At 38.8% G+C, this 18,571-nt stretch overlaps 1 protein-coding gene across 2 annotated transcripts in view; it reads right to left on the bottom strand.

Annotated features, from left to right (window-relative positions):
- Whsc1l1 (Wolf-Hirschhorn syndrome candidate 1-like 1) overlaps positions 1–18,571 on the bottom strand; it is a 121,027-nt gene that overhangs the window by 54,895 nt on the left and 47,561 nt on the right. For both annotated transcript variants that reach the window (XM_013025388.1, XM_013025387.1), the window contains exons 3-6: positions 11,911–11,982; positions 11,301–11,463; positions 2,547–2,701; positions 239–754 (exon numbers count right to left, since the gene is read on the bottom strand). In XM_013025388.1, coding sequence (XP_012880842.1) covers positions 239–754; positions 2,547–2,701; positions 11,301–11,463; positions 11,911–11,982 — 906 coding nt within the window. The remainder of the gene's footprint in view (positions 1–238; positions 755–2,546; positions 2,702–11,300; positions 11,464–11,910; positions 11,983–18,571) is intronic.

Below are 18,571 nucleotides of genomic sequence, written 5' to 3' on the forward strand. Positions count from 1 at the left end.
GCTGCATAGTTCAAGACTAATCTACAACAGATGGGAATATTACAAAAGGGGTGAGGGGTGCAGAAGAAAAACAGCTTTTTTTGGTCTATGTCTTTTTTGCTCATAGAGTAAACGTGACTATATGTTTCAAAAGGATATTTAAATTATGTCCTTATGTTGTTTTTTAATGCAAAAAGCCAACCATTTAAAAAAATATCATTTTACTACCCAAAAAGTCCTATAAGAAAAAAAGAGGTACCTTTGTTGAATAAACGAATTGATCAATAAATTTTCCATCTCCTGTTGCATTCTGAAGAGCAAACACTTGTTCAATTTTTACAACAGGAGACATGTTGCACTTCTGCAAATCCAGGCCCCCTTTGTGCATGGTAATGGAAGCTGGTAAAGATTTCCTTGCAGCTGCTGTCTTCCAGGCTATTTTAACAGGAGGTGGTTCTTCCTCTTCCGTGCTTGTATGCCGCCTCTGGCTCTGCCTCCGAATTTCAGTACTTGATTGTGAGGAGGCCACCTCCCCTGCATTGGTCTGTTCTGGTTGAGTATTCAGCACAGATCTTGGTCTTCGGGGTTTTTTAACATCAGTCTTGGAGGTAACATTCTTTTTTGCTTGGGATAAAGTCTCTTCAGGCTGTTTATCAATATAGATGAAGGTATACTGTTCTATTCTTTCTTCTCGAGTCATTTTCAATGCTTTCTCTGCATGGGCAATGCCAATATCCCACTGGGCACGTTCTCTTTGAGGTCGGGGTTTCCGAATCTTTAAAAAAGATACAGGTGTTATATACAATACTTTAATCTAATACTATATTCAAACCAACATATATTTCCCATGTGTCTTATTATACTTTTAGGCCACAAGAATATCTTCAAGTTCTTTAATCATATGTCCTCAATTCCATACCTTTAATCACTTAATTATTAGATGGCATGAAGGCTCATCCTATTATCCTTCCTTTGTGGGCTTCAGAGCTAGACAACTCTCCTCAAAGAGGGAGACATCCCTCTCACATCACACTTACTCTAGCAAGAATGAAGCAAAAGAGAAGAAAGGCTACTAAAACTTATTCCCAGTAGCCAATGAAACACTAACTTTATACACGGAACTGCAAAGCTCCCATTCCTTCATAGCTGGAAGGTACAGTTAAGTCCAGGGTACTTGTGGACATCGTAACAAAACTACCCAAAAGAAGAAACATTGAGAAATGTACTGGTATTCTGAACCATAATGTAAACAAGGAGAAAATGAAGTAAAAGAAGAGAGCCTGAGGAAAAAATGAAAGCAGTTAAGAAAGAAAAAGGACAGCAGGTATGAGAAGAAACATAAACTTCAATCAAGTTCTATGGGTCTTAATTAGAAGAACTTAGATTGACAACAGAGGTAAGAAAACTTTGACCAGAGGTGTACAGGATGACCAAAGCAATCAGGTATTGTTCAGGTAGATAAACTGAGATAGAAAACAATAGAACTATGAGATGGTATATGACAAATATTCACGTATATAAACCGATAAAATATAAGCCTGAAATATAAGTCAAAGTTATGTGATAATATTTAGCTTTAAAAGTAGAAAAATGACTAATTTTTTGCATAATTACTTTGTTTAAAATATCAAATAACCCAAGCACGGATGGCTCACATCTGTAATCTTAGCTACTCAGGAGGCTGAGATCTGAGAATGGATGTTCAAAGCCAGATCAGGGAGGAAAGTCAATAAGACTCTTATCTCTAATTAGCCAGCAAAACCTGCAAGTGGAACTGTATGGCTCAAGTAGTAGAATGCAAGCCTTGAATAAAAAAGCAAAGGGCCAGCAGCACCCAGGCCTTGAGTTCAAGCCCCAGGGCCAGCCCTAAAACAGCAACACAAGGGGCTAGGAAGGTGGCTCAGCAGTAGAGTGCTTACCTCGCATGCATGAGGCCCTGGATTCGATTCCTCAGCACCACATAAACAGAAAAGGCTGAAGTGGCACTGTGACTCAAGTGGTAGAGCCCTAGCCTTGAACTGAACAGTTCAGGGATAGGACCCAGACCTAGAATTTAAGCCTCACAACCAACAAAAACAAAACAACAACAAAAAAGAACCCAGCAACACAAACAAAAAACCTTTCAACTAGATTGTCAAGAATTCATTTCCAAATCTGAACCTATCTACCACTATATCAAGCTCCAGGACTAGCATAAAACAAACAAATTTCCTCAAAACCAAACCAAACCAAACAAAAATAAGCTATATTAGAGGGCTATGGGTATAACTCAATGGTAGAATGTTCAGCTAACATATGCAAAGCGGGCACTGGCTGGTGGCTCACGCCTGTAATCCTAGCTACTCAGGAGGCTGAGATCAGAGGATCGAGTTCAAAGCCAGCCCGGGCAGGAGAGACTGTGAGACTCCTATCTCCAATAAACCACCAGAAAAACCGGAAGTGGCGCTGTAGCTCAAGTGGTAGAGTGATCGCCTTGAGCTGAAGAGCTGAGGGACAGCGCCCAGGCCCAGAGTTCAAGCCCCATGGCCAACCAAAAAAAAAAAAAAAGTTAATATGCCATCAGTTACCTTTTGTTTTTCAGAGTGATTGCTGGCTTGCTTGGTTGCCTCAGCCAGTAATTCTTCATACTGTTTATGACCTTTATACTCCCGTACACGCTTTTCATGAACCCATGCCCTCTCTGGCTGGTTGCTAAAAAATTGGACATGGTATTCCCGGGCACCTGTAAGAAAAAATTTTTATTAACTACTATAGAACATCTATATCCACATGTACTTTGTCAAGAGGGTCTCTAATACAGGTTCCTCAGCCTGTCTTAAAATTTGAGTATTTTGAATTATCCAAAGATATATCTCAATACCTATCAATGATAAAATTAAACTACCAAAAAAATCATTCCTAGTGGTTAAACTCATCACAGAAAGTTTAAGTAAACTACTTAAAGAAATTCTAATGATCAGATTACTTTATTTACACAATTGATGTTTACTTGCTTCCAGTTTTGGGGTTTGTTTTTCGGGACCTGGGCACTGCCTGAACTCTTTTGCTTAAGGCTAGTGCTCTCCCACTTGAGCCACAGTGCCACTTGCAGTTTTCTAGTGATTAACTGGAGATAAGAGGCTTCACAGATTTTCCTGCCTGAATTGGCTTCAAACTGCAATCCTCAGATCTCAGCCCCCTGAGTAGCTATGATTACAGGCATGCCTGAGCCACCAGTGCTCAGCTTTTGCTTCCAGTTTTACACAACAAGAAATTAAGGTAGAAATATATAATGTTTCCTTAGAAAAATGTGAATGTTTCTTTGGCCTTTATTTATTTTCATTATTTTTTTGCCAGTCCTGGGGCTTGAACTTAAAAGAGTCTGGGTGCTGTCTTTGAGCTACTTTTGCTCAAGGCTGGCACTCTACTAGTTGAGCCACAGCTCCACTTCCAGCTTTTTCTGTGATTAATTAGACTCTCACAAACTTCCCTGCCCAGACTGGCTTCAAACCATGATCCTCAGGTATCAGCCTCCTGAGTAGCTAAGATTACAGGTTTGACACTGTGCCCAGCTTTTTTAGACTTTAAAAGTACTGACAATGGGGCTGGAAGTATGGCTCAGTAGCACTAGCTACTGAGTGAATGCATCAGTACTAAGTTCAAGTTCCACTTCAGACCTAAAAATTTAAAACAAAAAAGAAAGAAAAGGAGATAGAGAGGGGAAGGAGGAAAGGAGGAAGGAGGCGGGGAGAGGGGGAAGAGGAGAAAGAAGAAAAGTATTGATGAAATTGCTCTTCTGGCTGTAAGATTTTTTTCATGAGTCTTGGGAGAGTCCTCCTTCATAATAATATCCAAATATTATTTCTATGTTGACATTCACATAGTGCAAAGGCAAAGCAGACTGCTGACATCTTAGCGTGACTAGAAACAATCTGGGTGCACAAATAGCCCAAGTCCCACTGTGTTCTTAAGCTACACAATGGCACTTAAATGAAACTGTTTTTGATAAGACAGCAAAAATAATTAATTTAATTAAATCTTGAGTCTTGAATATATATGCCTCTAATATTCTGTGATAAAACAGGAACCACGAATAACATACTTCTATACCCTAAAGGATGATAGTGTCTAGAGGAAAAACACTGGCATGATCATTTAGATTGCATGATGGATGGTCACTTTTTCATGGAATGTCATTTTTCTAGGCAGTAGGACTAGGGAGAGTTATGGTTATTCTAACCTGAGTAGGAATCAGGTATCTCTTAGTAATGATCACCTTCAAGGAAAACATTATTTGCTACCAATAATTAAGTCTGATCTTACAATGTTGAAAATTTTGTCCTTTCTTCTCTAAATCTTGCCAGATTCCTAATAATCAAAGGATATTCTGAGGAAGTTATGAACTTACCTTAAAAGAGTATCTATAAAAGAACATGTCAACATTTAAAAGATGTACATTAGCTCAGTGCAGGTGGCTCACATCTATAATCCTAGCTACTAAGGAGGCTGAGATCTGAGGATCATGGTTCAAAGCCAGTCTGGACAGGAAAGTCCACGAGACTCTTATCTCCGATAAACCACTAGAAAACCGGGAGTGGTGCTGTGGCTCAAGTGATAGAGCGCTCGCTTTGAGCTCATGAGTACAGGGACAGCACACAGGCCCACAGTTCAAGCCCCACGACCAACAAAAAAAAAGAAAAAAAAAGATGTACATTACTCAGTAAACAAGAATTTGTGTGTGTATGTGTGTGTGCACATGTGTGTGCTCACAGATTTGGATGCACCTCAATCCTGGGGGCTCAAAATCAGGGCCTGGGCACTGACCTTGAGCTTTTGTGCTCACAGCTAGTGCTCTATCACTTGAGTCACAGCTCCAGTTCCAGTTTTTTTGGTAGTTAACTAGAAATAAGGAGTCACAGGGTTTCCTGCTTGGGTGGGCTTCAAACCTTTAATTCTCTGATCATAGCCTCCTACCTACTCAGCTAGGATTCCAGTTATGAGCTACCAGCACCTGGCTAAAACATGAATTTTCAAATGGCCAAAGTATTCAAAAGGTTACAATATTTTTTGGGGGGGGGTTGGTGATCCTCAGATCTCAGCCTCCTCAGTAGCTAGGATTACAGGTGTGAGCCACCAGCACCCCGCTAGGTTACAATATTTTGAAAGGTAAAAAGATCCATTCAGGAAGTGGCGCTGTGGTTCAAGTGGTAGAGCGCTCGCCTTGAGCTGAAGAGCTGAAGGACAGCGCCCAGGCCCAGAGTTCAAGCCTCACAACCAACAAAAAAAAAGAATTAGAAGACATGTAAGTATTTGCTGGGCTCGGGTGGCTCACACCTGTAATCCTAGCTATTAAAGAGGCTGAGATATGAGGATCGAGGTTCAAAGCCAGCTGGGGCAGGAAAATCTGCAAGACTCTTATCTCTAATTAACCACCAGAAAACTGGAAGTGGTAGAGCTCTCGCCTTGAGCTGAAGAGCTCAGGGACAGGGCCCAGGCCCAGAGTTCAAGTCCATGACTGCAAGGAAGAAAAAAAAAAAGATCCATTCAAAGTACAGGACATAATCAGTGGATTTTAATATACAAAGTACCTAAAGTTCATTAATATCATTTTAGACTGTATAATGTATATCACCTACCACATGTTGAGGTGGGTGTAATCATAAAGAAAATATTAAACTACCTGAAAAAAATATTAAAAGTTTTTCCTTTTCCAAGTATACGTCTGTGTGAGGCAAGATTATCTTCATATTCTTCAATCAAAATAACAAATCTTAATAGACTGAATGTAGATGCAGATATGAGAATCCAGGATCTTGATTTAAGCCAGATATTAGAGACTTGTAAATGTACAAAACAATGCCATCTTTCTCATTAAAGTTTGAAAAAAATAGGACTTAGAAGTATGGCTTAAGAGGTATAGTCCCTACCTAGTAAGTGTTAAGTCCTCAGATCAAACTCTAGTACTACAGAGAAAAATTTTTTCAAGAAAGTATTTTTTATAAAATATAACAAAAATACTTTATTTAAAAATGAATTAATATGTATGTAATTCTTTTTTGAGCCCAGCCTGCCTGAATTTACAGTGTAGCCCAGGCTGTTGATTCTCTTGCCTCAGCTTTCTGGGTACTGGGAATACAGGCATCTGCCACCATGCTGACAGGCTAAAGCTTTTTGGAATTCTCAAGTTTAAAAAGCAAAAGAGGACCAGGTGCCGGTGGTTCATGTCTGTAATCCTAGCTACTCAGGAGGCTGAAATCTGAGGAACACGGTTTGAAGGAAGCCTGGGCAGGAAAGTCTAAGATACTTATTTCTTATAAACTACTCAGAAAAGGCCAGAATAGTGGAGCTGTGGCGCAAATGGTAGAACACTAGCCTTGAGCAAAAGAAACTGAGGAACAGCACCCGGCCTTGAGTTCAAGCTCCAGGAACAGCCATAAAAAAGCAAAAGAGGGCCTGAGACCAAAACATCTGACAACAGCTACTTACAGAGTAGTTTGCTCTGAAAGTATGGCTCAAAAAACAAGCCAAACTGGAACAAAATGAATACAGGAGTTGAGAGTAAGGGCTTGATGTTGTCCTGACAGTTAGGCAAGTGACTGCAGGTTCTGAACTACGTATTGGACTTGGAACTTTTGAATAAAAAGTTTTATAATATTTCATAAAAGTATTAGCTTTTTTAGTATTAGTAGATTAGAAACTTTTAAACTGGTCTTTTACCAAAGACAGTTTGAAAAATGCTGCTCTAGAGAAAAAAGCATCAGATAGACATATGTAGAAACAAGTCATCTCTGAGAATCCATGAAAATTCAGGTAAGGAAAAGACAAAATGTAGATCCCTACAAGAAAAATGAGTCTTGACTTAAAAAGATGTAATTATCTGTTGCAAATACAACATGATATACACATGATAAATTAGACATTGATGAGATTATCTAAATGATTATATTCTGAAAGATTGAAATTTTATATCAAAATAGCCCATAAGAAAGATACCCAGAACTTAGATTTCCACATTGTCTAATCTGAGAAGAGCCAAACAGAAATTTAATTATAAATAATCGGAGTTTTGATCAAGCACCAGTGGCTCATCTATAATCCTAGCTACTCAGGAGGCTGAGATTTAAGGATCTCAGTTTGAAAGCCAGCCCTGACAGGAGAGTCTATGAGACTCATATCTACCAAACAACAACAAAAAAAAGGCCAAAATTAGAGCTATAGCTGAAGTGTTAGAGCACTAGCCTTAAGCCAAAAAGAAGCTTAGCACCTAGGCCTTGGGGGTCAAACCCCAGGACCAGCATAAAAATCATCATCATCATCATCATCTGAGGTTAATGCCCCCTTGGAAACCCAAACATTTTTCAGGGAGAAAGGATTAAAAGAACGTACAATATATTCAGAAGCTCAGTGGTAGGAAGAGTGCTTGCCTTGCATGCATGAGGCCCTGAGTTCAATTCCTCAGTACCACATAAGCAGAAAAAGCCAGAAGTGGCACTGTGGCTCAAGTGTAGAGTGCTGGCCTTAAGCTGAAGAGCTAAGGGACAGCGCCCAAGACCAGAGTTCAGGCCCATGACTGACAAACAAAAACTCAGACTCACACTACAATCTTACTTTTGTTTGTATTTCTGTATTTTCAACTCCTCCATTAAATTGTCTATTAAGAAGTTAATGCAACAGTACAGGGGGAGGAGGGGAAAAGAAACCAGCTATTACACATTACATCTGTGATTCTAGCATGGGCGAGGCCAAAGCAGAAGAATCTCAAGGTTGATGCCAGACTAAGCTATACAGGAAGACACTGTCCCAAATAGTTGGAGGCATAATACCATAAACAAAACAAAAAAAAATTCTCAAAAATCCTTACTTACTTATCTTTTAAGTATAATATACATACAGAATAGAAATTACCCACAAATTTTAAACATTGCTTATATAGTTGAAGGAGATTATAAGCAACCTTTTGCTTTCTACCATATATATTTTTGTGAAATTTTACTTTTCCCTAAATGAACATGATTTCTTTTTTTTTTGGGGGGGGGGGTCAGTTGTAGGGCTTAAACTCAGGGCCTGGGAGCTGTCCCTGAGCCTCTTTGTGCACAAGGTCAGCACTTTACCACTTGAGTCACAGTACCACTATAGTTTTAGAGTGGTTAATTGGAGATAACAGTCTCACAGACTTTTCTGTCTGAGATAGCTTCAAACCAGGATCCTCAGATCTCAGTCTCCTCGGCAGCTAGGATTATAGGCAAGAGCCACCAGTGCCCAGCCACGTAATATTTTTTTTTAAATGAGGTCTAGGTAGTGAAATACAATTTAAAATAGGTATGATCCAAATACCTTTCAACATTCTCTTACAAAAACTACTATTAATGGTGTAGAAAAATATGAATGCTAAATCTGACTAATAACAACACTGACTAGTAACATGGAAACCAATGATTGTTGTATAAAACCATTCTACAAAGTATTTAGGCAATAGAGAAAAAAGAATAGCTATAATGCCTTTTTTTTTTTTTGGTTTTCAGAAAAGCTGTCAATCAATTCACTTAAGACTGTAAGAAACAGCCATATAATGGAAATTATTTGATAATAAGAAAGGACCAAAGGGGTTGGGGACAGGGCATAGCATCTGCTTAGCAAGCTCAAAGCCCTGAGTTCAACCCAGTACTACAAAAAAAAGTAAATAAATCTATAAATAAAAATTTAAAAAGGATCAAGTACCAATACATGCTAAGACATGGATAAATCTCAAAAGCAGACATAAAAGAAGTTAAACGAACAGGTAAATGTAGAGAGAGAAAGCAGTTACAGGAAGTTTAAGCTAAATGGGGTGGGGCATATGGAGTGGGAAGTGACTGATAGATGCAGGATTTCTATTTTGGGGTGATTAAAATATTCTAGGGCTGGGAAGGTGGCTCAGTGATAGAGCACTTGCCTTGCATGCTCAAGGCCCTGGGTTCGATTCCTCAGCACCACATAAGCAAAAAGAAAAAAGCCAGAAGTGGCGCTGTGGCTCAAGTGGTAGAGCGCTAGCTTTGAGCTGAAGAGCTGAGGGACAGCGCCCAGGCCCAGAGTTCAGGCCCCACGACCGGACCCAAAAAAAACAAAAATTCTAAAATTAGATTGTGGTGAGGTTTAGTGAAACTGTGAATGAACTGAATATCATTGAACTACATGTTTGAAAAGTACAATCTGTCTACCACAAAATTTACACCACAATAAGATTATTAAGTTTTAAAATGATAAATTCTCTTTGTGTGCCAGTACTGGGGTTTGAACTCAAGGCCTCAAGGTGTTGGTTGGCTTTTTGCTCATTACTGGTGCTCTACCATTTGAGCCATGCTTCTGGTCCAGCATTTTGCTAGTTAACTGGAGATGGAGTCTATTGGATTTTTCTGCCCAATATGGCTTTGAACTATGATGCTCCAAATCTCAGCCTCCTGAGTAGCTAGGATGAAAGGCATGAGTCACCTGGTGCATTGCAACATCAAAAAACTTACTGGCCAGAGTCCATGACTCAACCTCAGTACCTGATGTTTTTGCTCATTGGGTAGCACCAACTGTGCAATGTTTCCAACTCCTAAAATTTTTATCAAAATTATTTGACCTTTTTTTAAACCTAGATTATTGGATTTCTGATTGTAATATAAACAATCAGCTATTCTGGCATTAAAGTAGGATATTGTCCAGGGAGTATCAGACTTGATTAGGTTAATTAATGAAACTAAGTTTAAATATTTTCTTTAAAAAAACATACAAGGCATAACTTGTGCTTTCATTTGTTTTATGCAAAAAAGCTGAAATTAGCAGATTTCATAAAGGAATTAAATGTAAAACTTGTTATATAACCCCAAAAGAATGCTTTCCTGAGAAGAAATGAAGAATCACAACTCACATGATGGTAATTTTGTGGAGAGTTCAGGAGGTCCATGTATGAACAGGAGTTGTTTTCTTTAGGAAGATCTGGACTTTCTAGAGTATCCTGTCCTATATTTTCCCTTTCACAGAACTATAGATTATCAGAGCTGAAAGGTGCCCCACAGACTGGTTCAATACTCTTACACAAACATAGAAACCAGGACTGTTGCTTGACTTCTGTGAATTATGACAGAAAGAGTTCAACTAATTTCTTTCTAACATCTAGTACTGTTGAAGAACAATTCTTTGAGACTTTACTTTTCTGAAATATAGGATACGCATAATCCTACCATCTCAACCGTGTTGCTGCTGTAAATATCACATAAGAAAATAGATAATACAAAACTCAAACAGTAGTTTGAGCAAAAGCAGACAGTCAGCAGTGTTGATTCTTCACTTCTGCCATATGGATGTTTATATTCTCCCGGCCTTTATTCAGTGCATAACATTCACAAAAGGAGAGAAATTCAAGCCATTTCCTGCTGTACCCAAGGTGATTCCTTGCTATACAGCAAAAGTGTCACAGACAGGGCTGATCCTGTCATACACATGACCCTCCAGATATAAGTAGACATTTTTCTGCTTATAATAGTGAACAAAGAACTACACAAAATATCACAGGTGAAAAAAATAATAGATGAGAAATTGTCACAAATAATGGGAAATTCAACGTATGACTTATCCAGAAACAGGTTCAAAGATTAAACTTTCTGTGATTGCTAAGTGAGTCCTTTTCAAACAGTAGAATATTAGGAGTCAAATCCACATCAAAGGCAAAGAATAAAGTTAAAATATATCTCTTCTTAATTTTTAAATTCCAAGCATAAAATTTTTATGTTACTACAGATAGATTTAAGTTAAACTACTCTGTCATATCAAACATGTAAGGATGTCTTCGTAAATTTACAGATTTGAAAGCAAGCAAAAGGCTGGAGGTATGGCTCAAGAAGTATTGTACCTGCCTATCAAACATGTAGCCCCAAGTTCAAAACCCAGTATTATTACCAAAAAAAAAAAAAAGAAACAAAAAAAGAAAGAGAAGAGAGAAAAAGTATCCTGCAAAATTTAATAGGATGAAAAGTAGTTGTCTGGTAACACACATATGTGTGTGTATGTATATGTGTGTATATGTGTGTCTGTGTGCCATCTTTTCAATCAAAGATGGAAAAAGAAGTTCAAAGAAGATAGGCATGTTGTGTGTACCTGTGATTCTAACACTCAGGAAGCAGAAGCAGGAGGATCATGAGTTTTAGGCCAGCCTGAGGTATAGAGGTTCTCTGCCAATTAAGATGACCATAATTATTTTACTAGTTATTAAAAACTCAGAGATCCACACATTTGTCTAAAATCATGTATTATGTATGTATTCCTATATATACAAGAAACATTAAACTTTTTACTTGTTATTTATTTATGCCTTTTCTTACCTCTTGTGTTAATTTTGGTATGAACCTCAAGCTGGGGATCACTTGAAACCATACAAGGCCACCAAGGATAGGTTCCCACCTTGGACCAAACCAGATCACCAACCTGGAACTTAATACCAGTGGACACTTCTGTTGTTGAAACAGAAGACAGTATTGGCTGAACCTAGAGGAAAAGGAAAACTCTTTCAGAAGAAAAACCACATTAAAAAAAAAAAAAAGAAACAATGCATTATATCCTAAGTACATTAAAATTTTATCTTTAATTATATTTTTCTCCAATAGCTGTTTATAATTATGACATAGGAGAAAGAAAGGGGGTTGATAAGCCTAATCCTCCAACCTGAAAACAGAATTGATGGATTTTCTTGACAAATTATCACTAAAGTATCTTAAGAAGCCACATGATCAATTTAAAAATGGTCTTAGTTTTTAAAAGGTCAGTTTTTAGATGGAAAATAATATCTACCTAAATCAGCTCCAGGATCTGTTTCAGTATAATTTCTGAATTAGAGAAGTATGGAGCTATAATACCTCAGTATGTTACAATTTAATTGCTTTATGTTTACCTCCTTCAGCACATCTGATCTATTAATACTAGATGAGGACTCACCGGGGCAGTCTCTTTGATTACAGGCTCTGCTCTTGGTTTTTCTGGTGTTGGGTCCAGCCTCTCATTTGGTCTCTAGGTAAAAAGGTATAGATGAAGAGAATAGAGTGGCAATAAACCATAGAACAGTAATACAGAAGAGTCAAAGAAACTTAAGTAGCAAAGAAAATATGGGACATTTACTGCTAAATAATATAAAGACTAAGATAACAACCATTCAGTACTGGATGTTATATATTAATGCTCATTTTCTTTCTTTTTTTTTTGGGTCCAGTCGTGGGGCCTGAACTCTGGGCCTGGGTGCCATCCCTCAGCTCTTCAGCTCAAGGCTAGCATTCTACCACTTGAGCCACAGAGCCACTTCCAGCTTTTTTCTTTTTGCTTATGTGGTGCTGAGGAATAGAACCCAGGGCCTCATGCATGCAAGGCAAGCACTCTACCACTGAGCCACCTTCCCAACCCTTAATGCTCGTTTTCTAGTTCGCTGTTTCATCTTGTTACTTATTAATATTTTTTAAAAAACTTCACTTCTAGGTGGGCACTGGTGACTCAGGAAACTGAGATCCGAGGATTGCAGTTCAAAGCCAGCCCGGGCAGGGAACTGTGAGACTCTTCTCTAGAATTAACCATAAATAGGACTGTGACTTAAAGTGGTAGAGTACTAGCCTTGAGCACTAGGCCCGTGACCAACCAAAAAAAAAAAAAAAAGAAGATCACAGTCACTGACAGAATTTCTTAAGAGAGAGGATTACAAGAATAAAGAGGCAGGTTAGATTTTGAGGGCCTGTAGGCAATATTTTGGAAAGAAGAGGAAAAGCTGACTGTTTAATTAGGACATCACTGCAGTAATCCAAATGAGATAAAGTAGTGCCATAGCTGTGCACCAGTGGCTCTTGCCTGTAATCCTAGTGCCCAGGAAGCTGAGATATCTGATATCACAGTTCAAAGCCAGCTAGGGCAGGAAAATGTGAAAGTCTTATCTCTAATTAACCACCAAAAAGTGGAACTGTATCTCAAGTGGTAAAGCACTAGCCTTGAGCAAAAAAATCTCAAGGACCAGTACTCAGGCCCTGAGTTCAAGCCCCAAGAATAGCACAGAACACTAAAAAGGTACTCAGCTTGTTGACAGGCACTAGATTAGATGTCTGCTAATCTACTGAAGAACACAGTCCTTCAGTAAAGAAAGAAAAATATGCTCAAATGAAAACTAGTGTAATAACAGAGCAGTTTAGAATAACTGTTTGTGTAAATTCATTCAAAGCTTCACCTGATACTGATACAACTTAAAACTTTTGCCTTAGCTTCTCACTCCAATCAAGCTACAATATGAAGGCAGGACAACTTAACAACATGGTAGCCACAAAAAGGAGTCATTCTCTAATATACAATCTTCATGATGTCTCCATGAAAGTTATCACTAGACTTTTTTTCTTCCTGAGACAGTCTTGCTATGCATAGCCCAGGCTGGTCTTGAGATTGTGATCTTCCTTCATCAGCCACCCAGCTACAAGATTATAAGTACATACTGTAGATCTCTTATCGAAGACAGATCGAAGGAACTGGTGATATTTTTCCTTTCTAGATTAAAGACAGGGTCTCCTTTCCAAATTTCATTTCAGATTGTTGGTGTTTCTTTTACACTGATTTGATACATGGACTTTTCTTTCAGGCTGATTTGATACTACACTATCAAAGTTATTTTCCAGCTGGGTGGCTGGCTCAGGCCTGTAATTCTAGCTACTCAGGAGACTGAGTTCCAGATTGTGGCTCAAAGCAAACCTGGGTTGATGAATATCAAGACTCTTATCTCCTATTTAAAAAAGCCAGAACTAGAGATGTGTCTGAAGTGGCAGAGCACCAGCCTTAAGTGAAAATCTGAGGGATAGTGCCCCAGGCCCTGAATTCAAGCCCCAGTATACGCACACAGGCTTGCACACGCATGTACACACACATAGTCACTTTGAAAGAACTGGAATTTTTACATACTCATTTTCAAAGGGGGGTGGTGGTAAGGTAAATCTAAGTTTTTGTTTGTTTTCCTGGTGGCACTAGGGGTTGAGCTCAGTGCCTTGCACTTGCTAGGTGGGAGCTTTACCACTGGAAGCACAAAACTAGCCCTTTATGCTTTATTTCTGTACAACTAGGATCAAGTTTTGTTACCACCATTGTCCAGCTACTGGTTCAGCTACGGTTTTATAAATGTTGGGATTATAGGTATGAGCCACCATGCAAGGCATCTAAGCTTTCTTTCTTTTTTTGTCAGGTGTGAGGTTTGAACTCTGGGCCTGGGCACTGTCCCTCAGCTCTTCAGCTGAAGGCTAGCTAGCACTCTACCACTTGAGCCACAACACCACTTCTGGCTTTTTCTGTCTATGTGGTACTGGGGAATCGAGCCCAGAGTTTCATGCATGCTAGGCAAAGCACTCTACCACTGAGCCACATTCCCAGCCCCAGATAATATAATTCTAAGCATAAAATTCATTTTCCCACAGGTGCCCAAAGTACAGAGGCCAAGTTCAAAATATTAAAGCTAATAAGGGACTAAAGACACCTCTTCTAATCCTAATACTGTTACTTCAGTATCAGAGGAAAAAAGATGACTGTGAGCTAACTGTCCTTGATGATCAATTCATCTTAATTTAAATTTAAGAATTTATGGGTATTTGCAACTTATTAAATATTTTTTGGCTGATCCACACTGAAAGAATCACAACAAAGTCTCTTAAATTAGAAAAAAAAATCATGTAAGGGATGTATCTAAGATAAATTACAGGGCTGGGAAGGTGGCTCAGTGGTAGAGCGCTTGCCTTGCACGCATTAGGCCCTAGGTTCGATTCCTCAGCACCACATAAGCAAAAAGAAAAAAGCCAGAAGTGGCACTGTGGCTCAAGTGGTAGAGCGCTAGCCTTGAGCTGAAGAGCTGAGGGACAGCACCCAGGCCCAGAGTTCAAGCCCATGACTGGACCAAAAAATAAATAAATAAAAATAAAATAAATTATAGTATCTCAAATATTCTTTAAGATTTGTTTTAGTACTTTTGTTAAAACCTAAAAGATTCATTAAGTTGAGTAATATGCATCAAATCTGGTAAGAGTTTTAAGCTCTTAATAAAATAATCAAAAAGATTTTCAGAAACACTAAGCAAAACCATTATTTTTCTGGAAAACAAAAAACTAATGTCAATGTTTAAGTTGAAAAATTTTGGTGGACATCATTTGTAATCCTATTTACTTAGGAGCTTGAGATCTGGAGGATAGCAGCTTGGGCAGAAAAGTCTGTGAGATTCCCCAAAATAACTCACAAAAAGCAGGGCTGGAGGCATGGCTCAAGTTGTAGAATTTCAGCTAATATTTTTCTAAGAACTTTAAGATTTAATTCTCTGAAGCTAGAAAACAGAACATTTGACTCTCGGCTAACAGGATTTATGTGGTCACTGACTTTTGATAAATGGAAATGGCAAGCTAAGAGTTAATGAGACTGACTTGGTGGATAATCCCACTGCTAAAGAAGACCATGAAGAGACCACTGAGTGTTTGTATACAGCCTACACTTCACATGCCTGAGACATTACACCTGGCAAGGAGAGAGATGTCCAGAAACATTTCCACATGCTTCTAATTTGGTAAAAGGCAAAAAAGCTAACGTAGATTTTTAAAATATACAATTTCAGTGGTGATCTCAGATCTCCTGCTGTCTAGATATTTGGACACATTTTCATTATTGAGATGATACACTTAGATTGTTCCAAATAACAGCCACTCTCCAGAAGGCCAAGCAGCTCAAGCTGGATGGAATTACTTACAGATCAAGTACTGAGAAAAGAGCTGTGGATGAAAGCTTAAAGTGTATTATTTTGTATGGAATGTTTGCTCAAACAAATAAATAACAACAAAAAAACCTTTCTGAGTAGGATTTTAAGGACATGGGAGGAAAAAAAAAAGAAAAACGTGGCTTTTGATTTAATTTTTTAAAGAAATCAAGCTAGGTTTTTGTTTTGGATCTTTACAGTAGTGGAGAGGGATTGAAGACAGAGTTAAGCATCACTGAACTGTAGTCCCAAGCATAACCAAGCAGCTTTTTTATGAGTCTAGTGGCTCATGTAAGCCTATCAGGAGGCTGTGATTTAGTTGATTCCAGTTTGAAGCCAGCCCAGGCAAAAAAGTCTGTAACTATCTTCAATTAACCAGCAAAAAGCAGGGCTGGAGGTGTGGCTGAAATAGAACACTAGCCTAGCAGGCAAACTAAGTGAGCTTGAGGCCCTGAGTTCAAGCCCCAGTACTACCAAGGAGAAAAAGAAATTGGGAGGGGAGGAGAGAGAAGAAAGAAGGGGAAAGAATGATAAAAATAAATTCAGCTTGGGGAGACCCATTTCAAACTTGTTCTCCAGGTCCACAGTCACACGAAACTTCCCTGAGCCACTGGAGGGAGGGGAACTGTCTAATATAGAATAAGCAGATGATTCTCTGGGTTTCCCTTCATGTCTCAGCTCTCCAAATACCAACTGCTAAGGACTGGAGAATGTCTAAAGACAATGAGTAGGCACAAACCTTCAAAAATTAAAACATTTAAGACATCTGTCCTGAGGAAGCAGAATTGATATTGTTCAAATTAAGGAAACCCAATTTTAAAAACAACCAAAGTTATGACACAGTTTCATCTGTTATAATTCCTGTCACCTGCTTAGTTTAACAGAGGATGAGCCAGAACTTCAGGACCTTGGGCTTCACAGTCCAAAGTCAGATGAAGCATAACTTATGGCAGCTATTTCTTAAGCTTACAGATGCCCCAAGGGTGGAAACATTTCAACTACTTAGAATTCAATTAACTGGAGTTTACCTCCTCATTAACTTCTTTGAAAGAAGAGCAGAATAAGGAAGATGAGAAAGAAGGGAGATAGGCAGAAAAGGGCATGAGAAAAGACAAGAAAAAACCTGGATGTCACCCCAAACTTAAACTTATTAGCTCAAGAGAACTTAACACACACACACACACACACACACACACACACACGCGCGCGCACACACACACACACGAGTAGTCTAGTTAAATTGAGTGCAACCAACCCTCTACTTTCTACCTCAAGATACTTTAAGATCCTAAATAATCAAATATTAATTTATACTAAGCATGATTCACTAACCAAAGATGAACTCTTAAATTCTATCCATTTACTCTAATATAAGAACTAGCTGAAGCCTTAAGCAATAGGGAGGTAATCCCAGCAGACAACAAAGACCCAAGTGCTTTCAGACTGACTGAAAAGTGACTCTAATTTTTCTACATTATTTTATTTTTTTGAGACAAGGTCCCACTGTGTAGACCAGGTTGACTCAATGTGAAATTTTCCTGCCCCAATCTTTTGAGTGCTGGGATTACAGATGGGCACCACTACGCTTGGCTCCTAGATTCTAATAAAGCAGAAAGTAGATTGAAAAATAAACAAGACTGTTTTAGCTTGCCTCTCACAGCTTCCAATTCCTTTTCTATTCTGGCTAACTTTAAGGATAAAAGGGAAAATAAATGTAGCAAAGGGTACATAAAAGTATTTCCTTATTTGCCAGATTCTCTACGAACAAAGGCAAGTCCAGCCAGAAGATAGTTCTCCGACACTAATAACACTTTAAACACTAATTTGGCTTTAGTCATCTGTCAGGCTTTATATATTTCTGTGGTTTCCCGAAGCCATAGTGTATCATACGTCTTTTCAATGCAGGTCTAATAAGAAATGCTGTAGTGGAGCTAGGGCTGTAGCTCCATGGCTGTGAATGGAGAATGCGGAGATCCTGGATTCTATCCCCTGCACTATATAAAGAAAAACAACAATGTCACAGTGATGATTTCTCTGCTTTTGGCTATGAGCAAATGTAGAAGTGTTACAGTGAATGTGTCTATAGAGTGCCTACAATTAAACTTTCTCTTTCCATTTGTTCATGTATTTGACAGATGGTCACTATAAGAAACTGTTGTGGCTGTTGACATCTGTAATCCAGCTACTATGAAGGATGAAATTAGGAGGATTATGATTCTAAGACAGGACAAAAAGTTAGCAAGACCACACCTCAATCAATAAGCTGGGTGTGGTAGTATGATTTGTAATTCCAGATATACAGGAGGCTACAGATAAGAGGGTAACAGTCTGAGGGCAGCCTTTGGCAAAAATGTGATACCACAGCTAAAAATTAACACAAAAAAAGAGTTTGAAGCCAGGTACTAACGTCTCATACCTATAATCCTAGCTACTCAGGAGGCTGAGAATTGAGGTTCAAAGCCAGCCCGGGCAGGACAGTGTGTATGACTCTTATCTCCAATCAACTACCCAAAAGCCGAAAGTGGAGCTGTGACTCAAGTGGTAGAGTGATAACCTCGAACAAGAAAGATCAGGGACATCGCCCAGGCCTTGACTTCAAGCCCCATGACTGATGAAAGAAAGGGGTGGAGGGAGGGAGGGACTGGAGTAGGTGGTGGCTCAAGTGATAGAGGACTGAGTGGGGTACATTTGATAAATAATGTAAGGAACCAAGAGGCAACTTAAAAATCATTCGTGTCATGCAGAAAACTAAAAGTGGACCCCAGCCTATCACCATGCACCAACATCAACTCAAAATGGATTAAAGACCTTAACATTAAACCTGAATCTCTGAAACTACTGCAGGACAGAGTAGGA

Source organism: Dipodomys ordii, unplaced genomic scaffold (assembly GCF_000151885.1).
Source record: "Dipodomys ordii isolate 6190 unplaced genomic scaffold, Dord_2.0 Scaffold4, whole genome shotgun sequence".
Lineage (NCBI taxonomy): Eukaryota > Metazoa > Chordata > Mammalia > Rodentia > Heteromyidae > Dipodomys > Dipodomys ordii.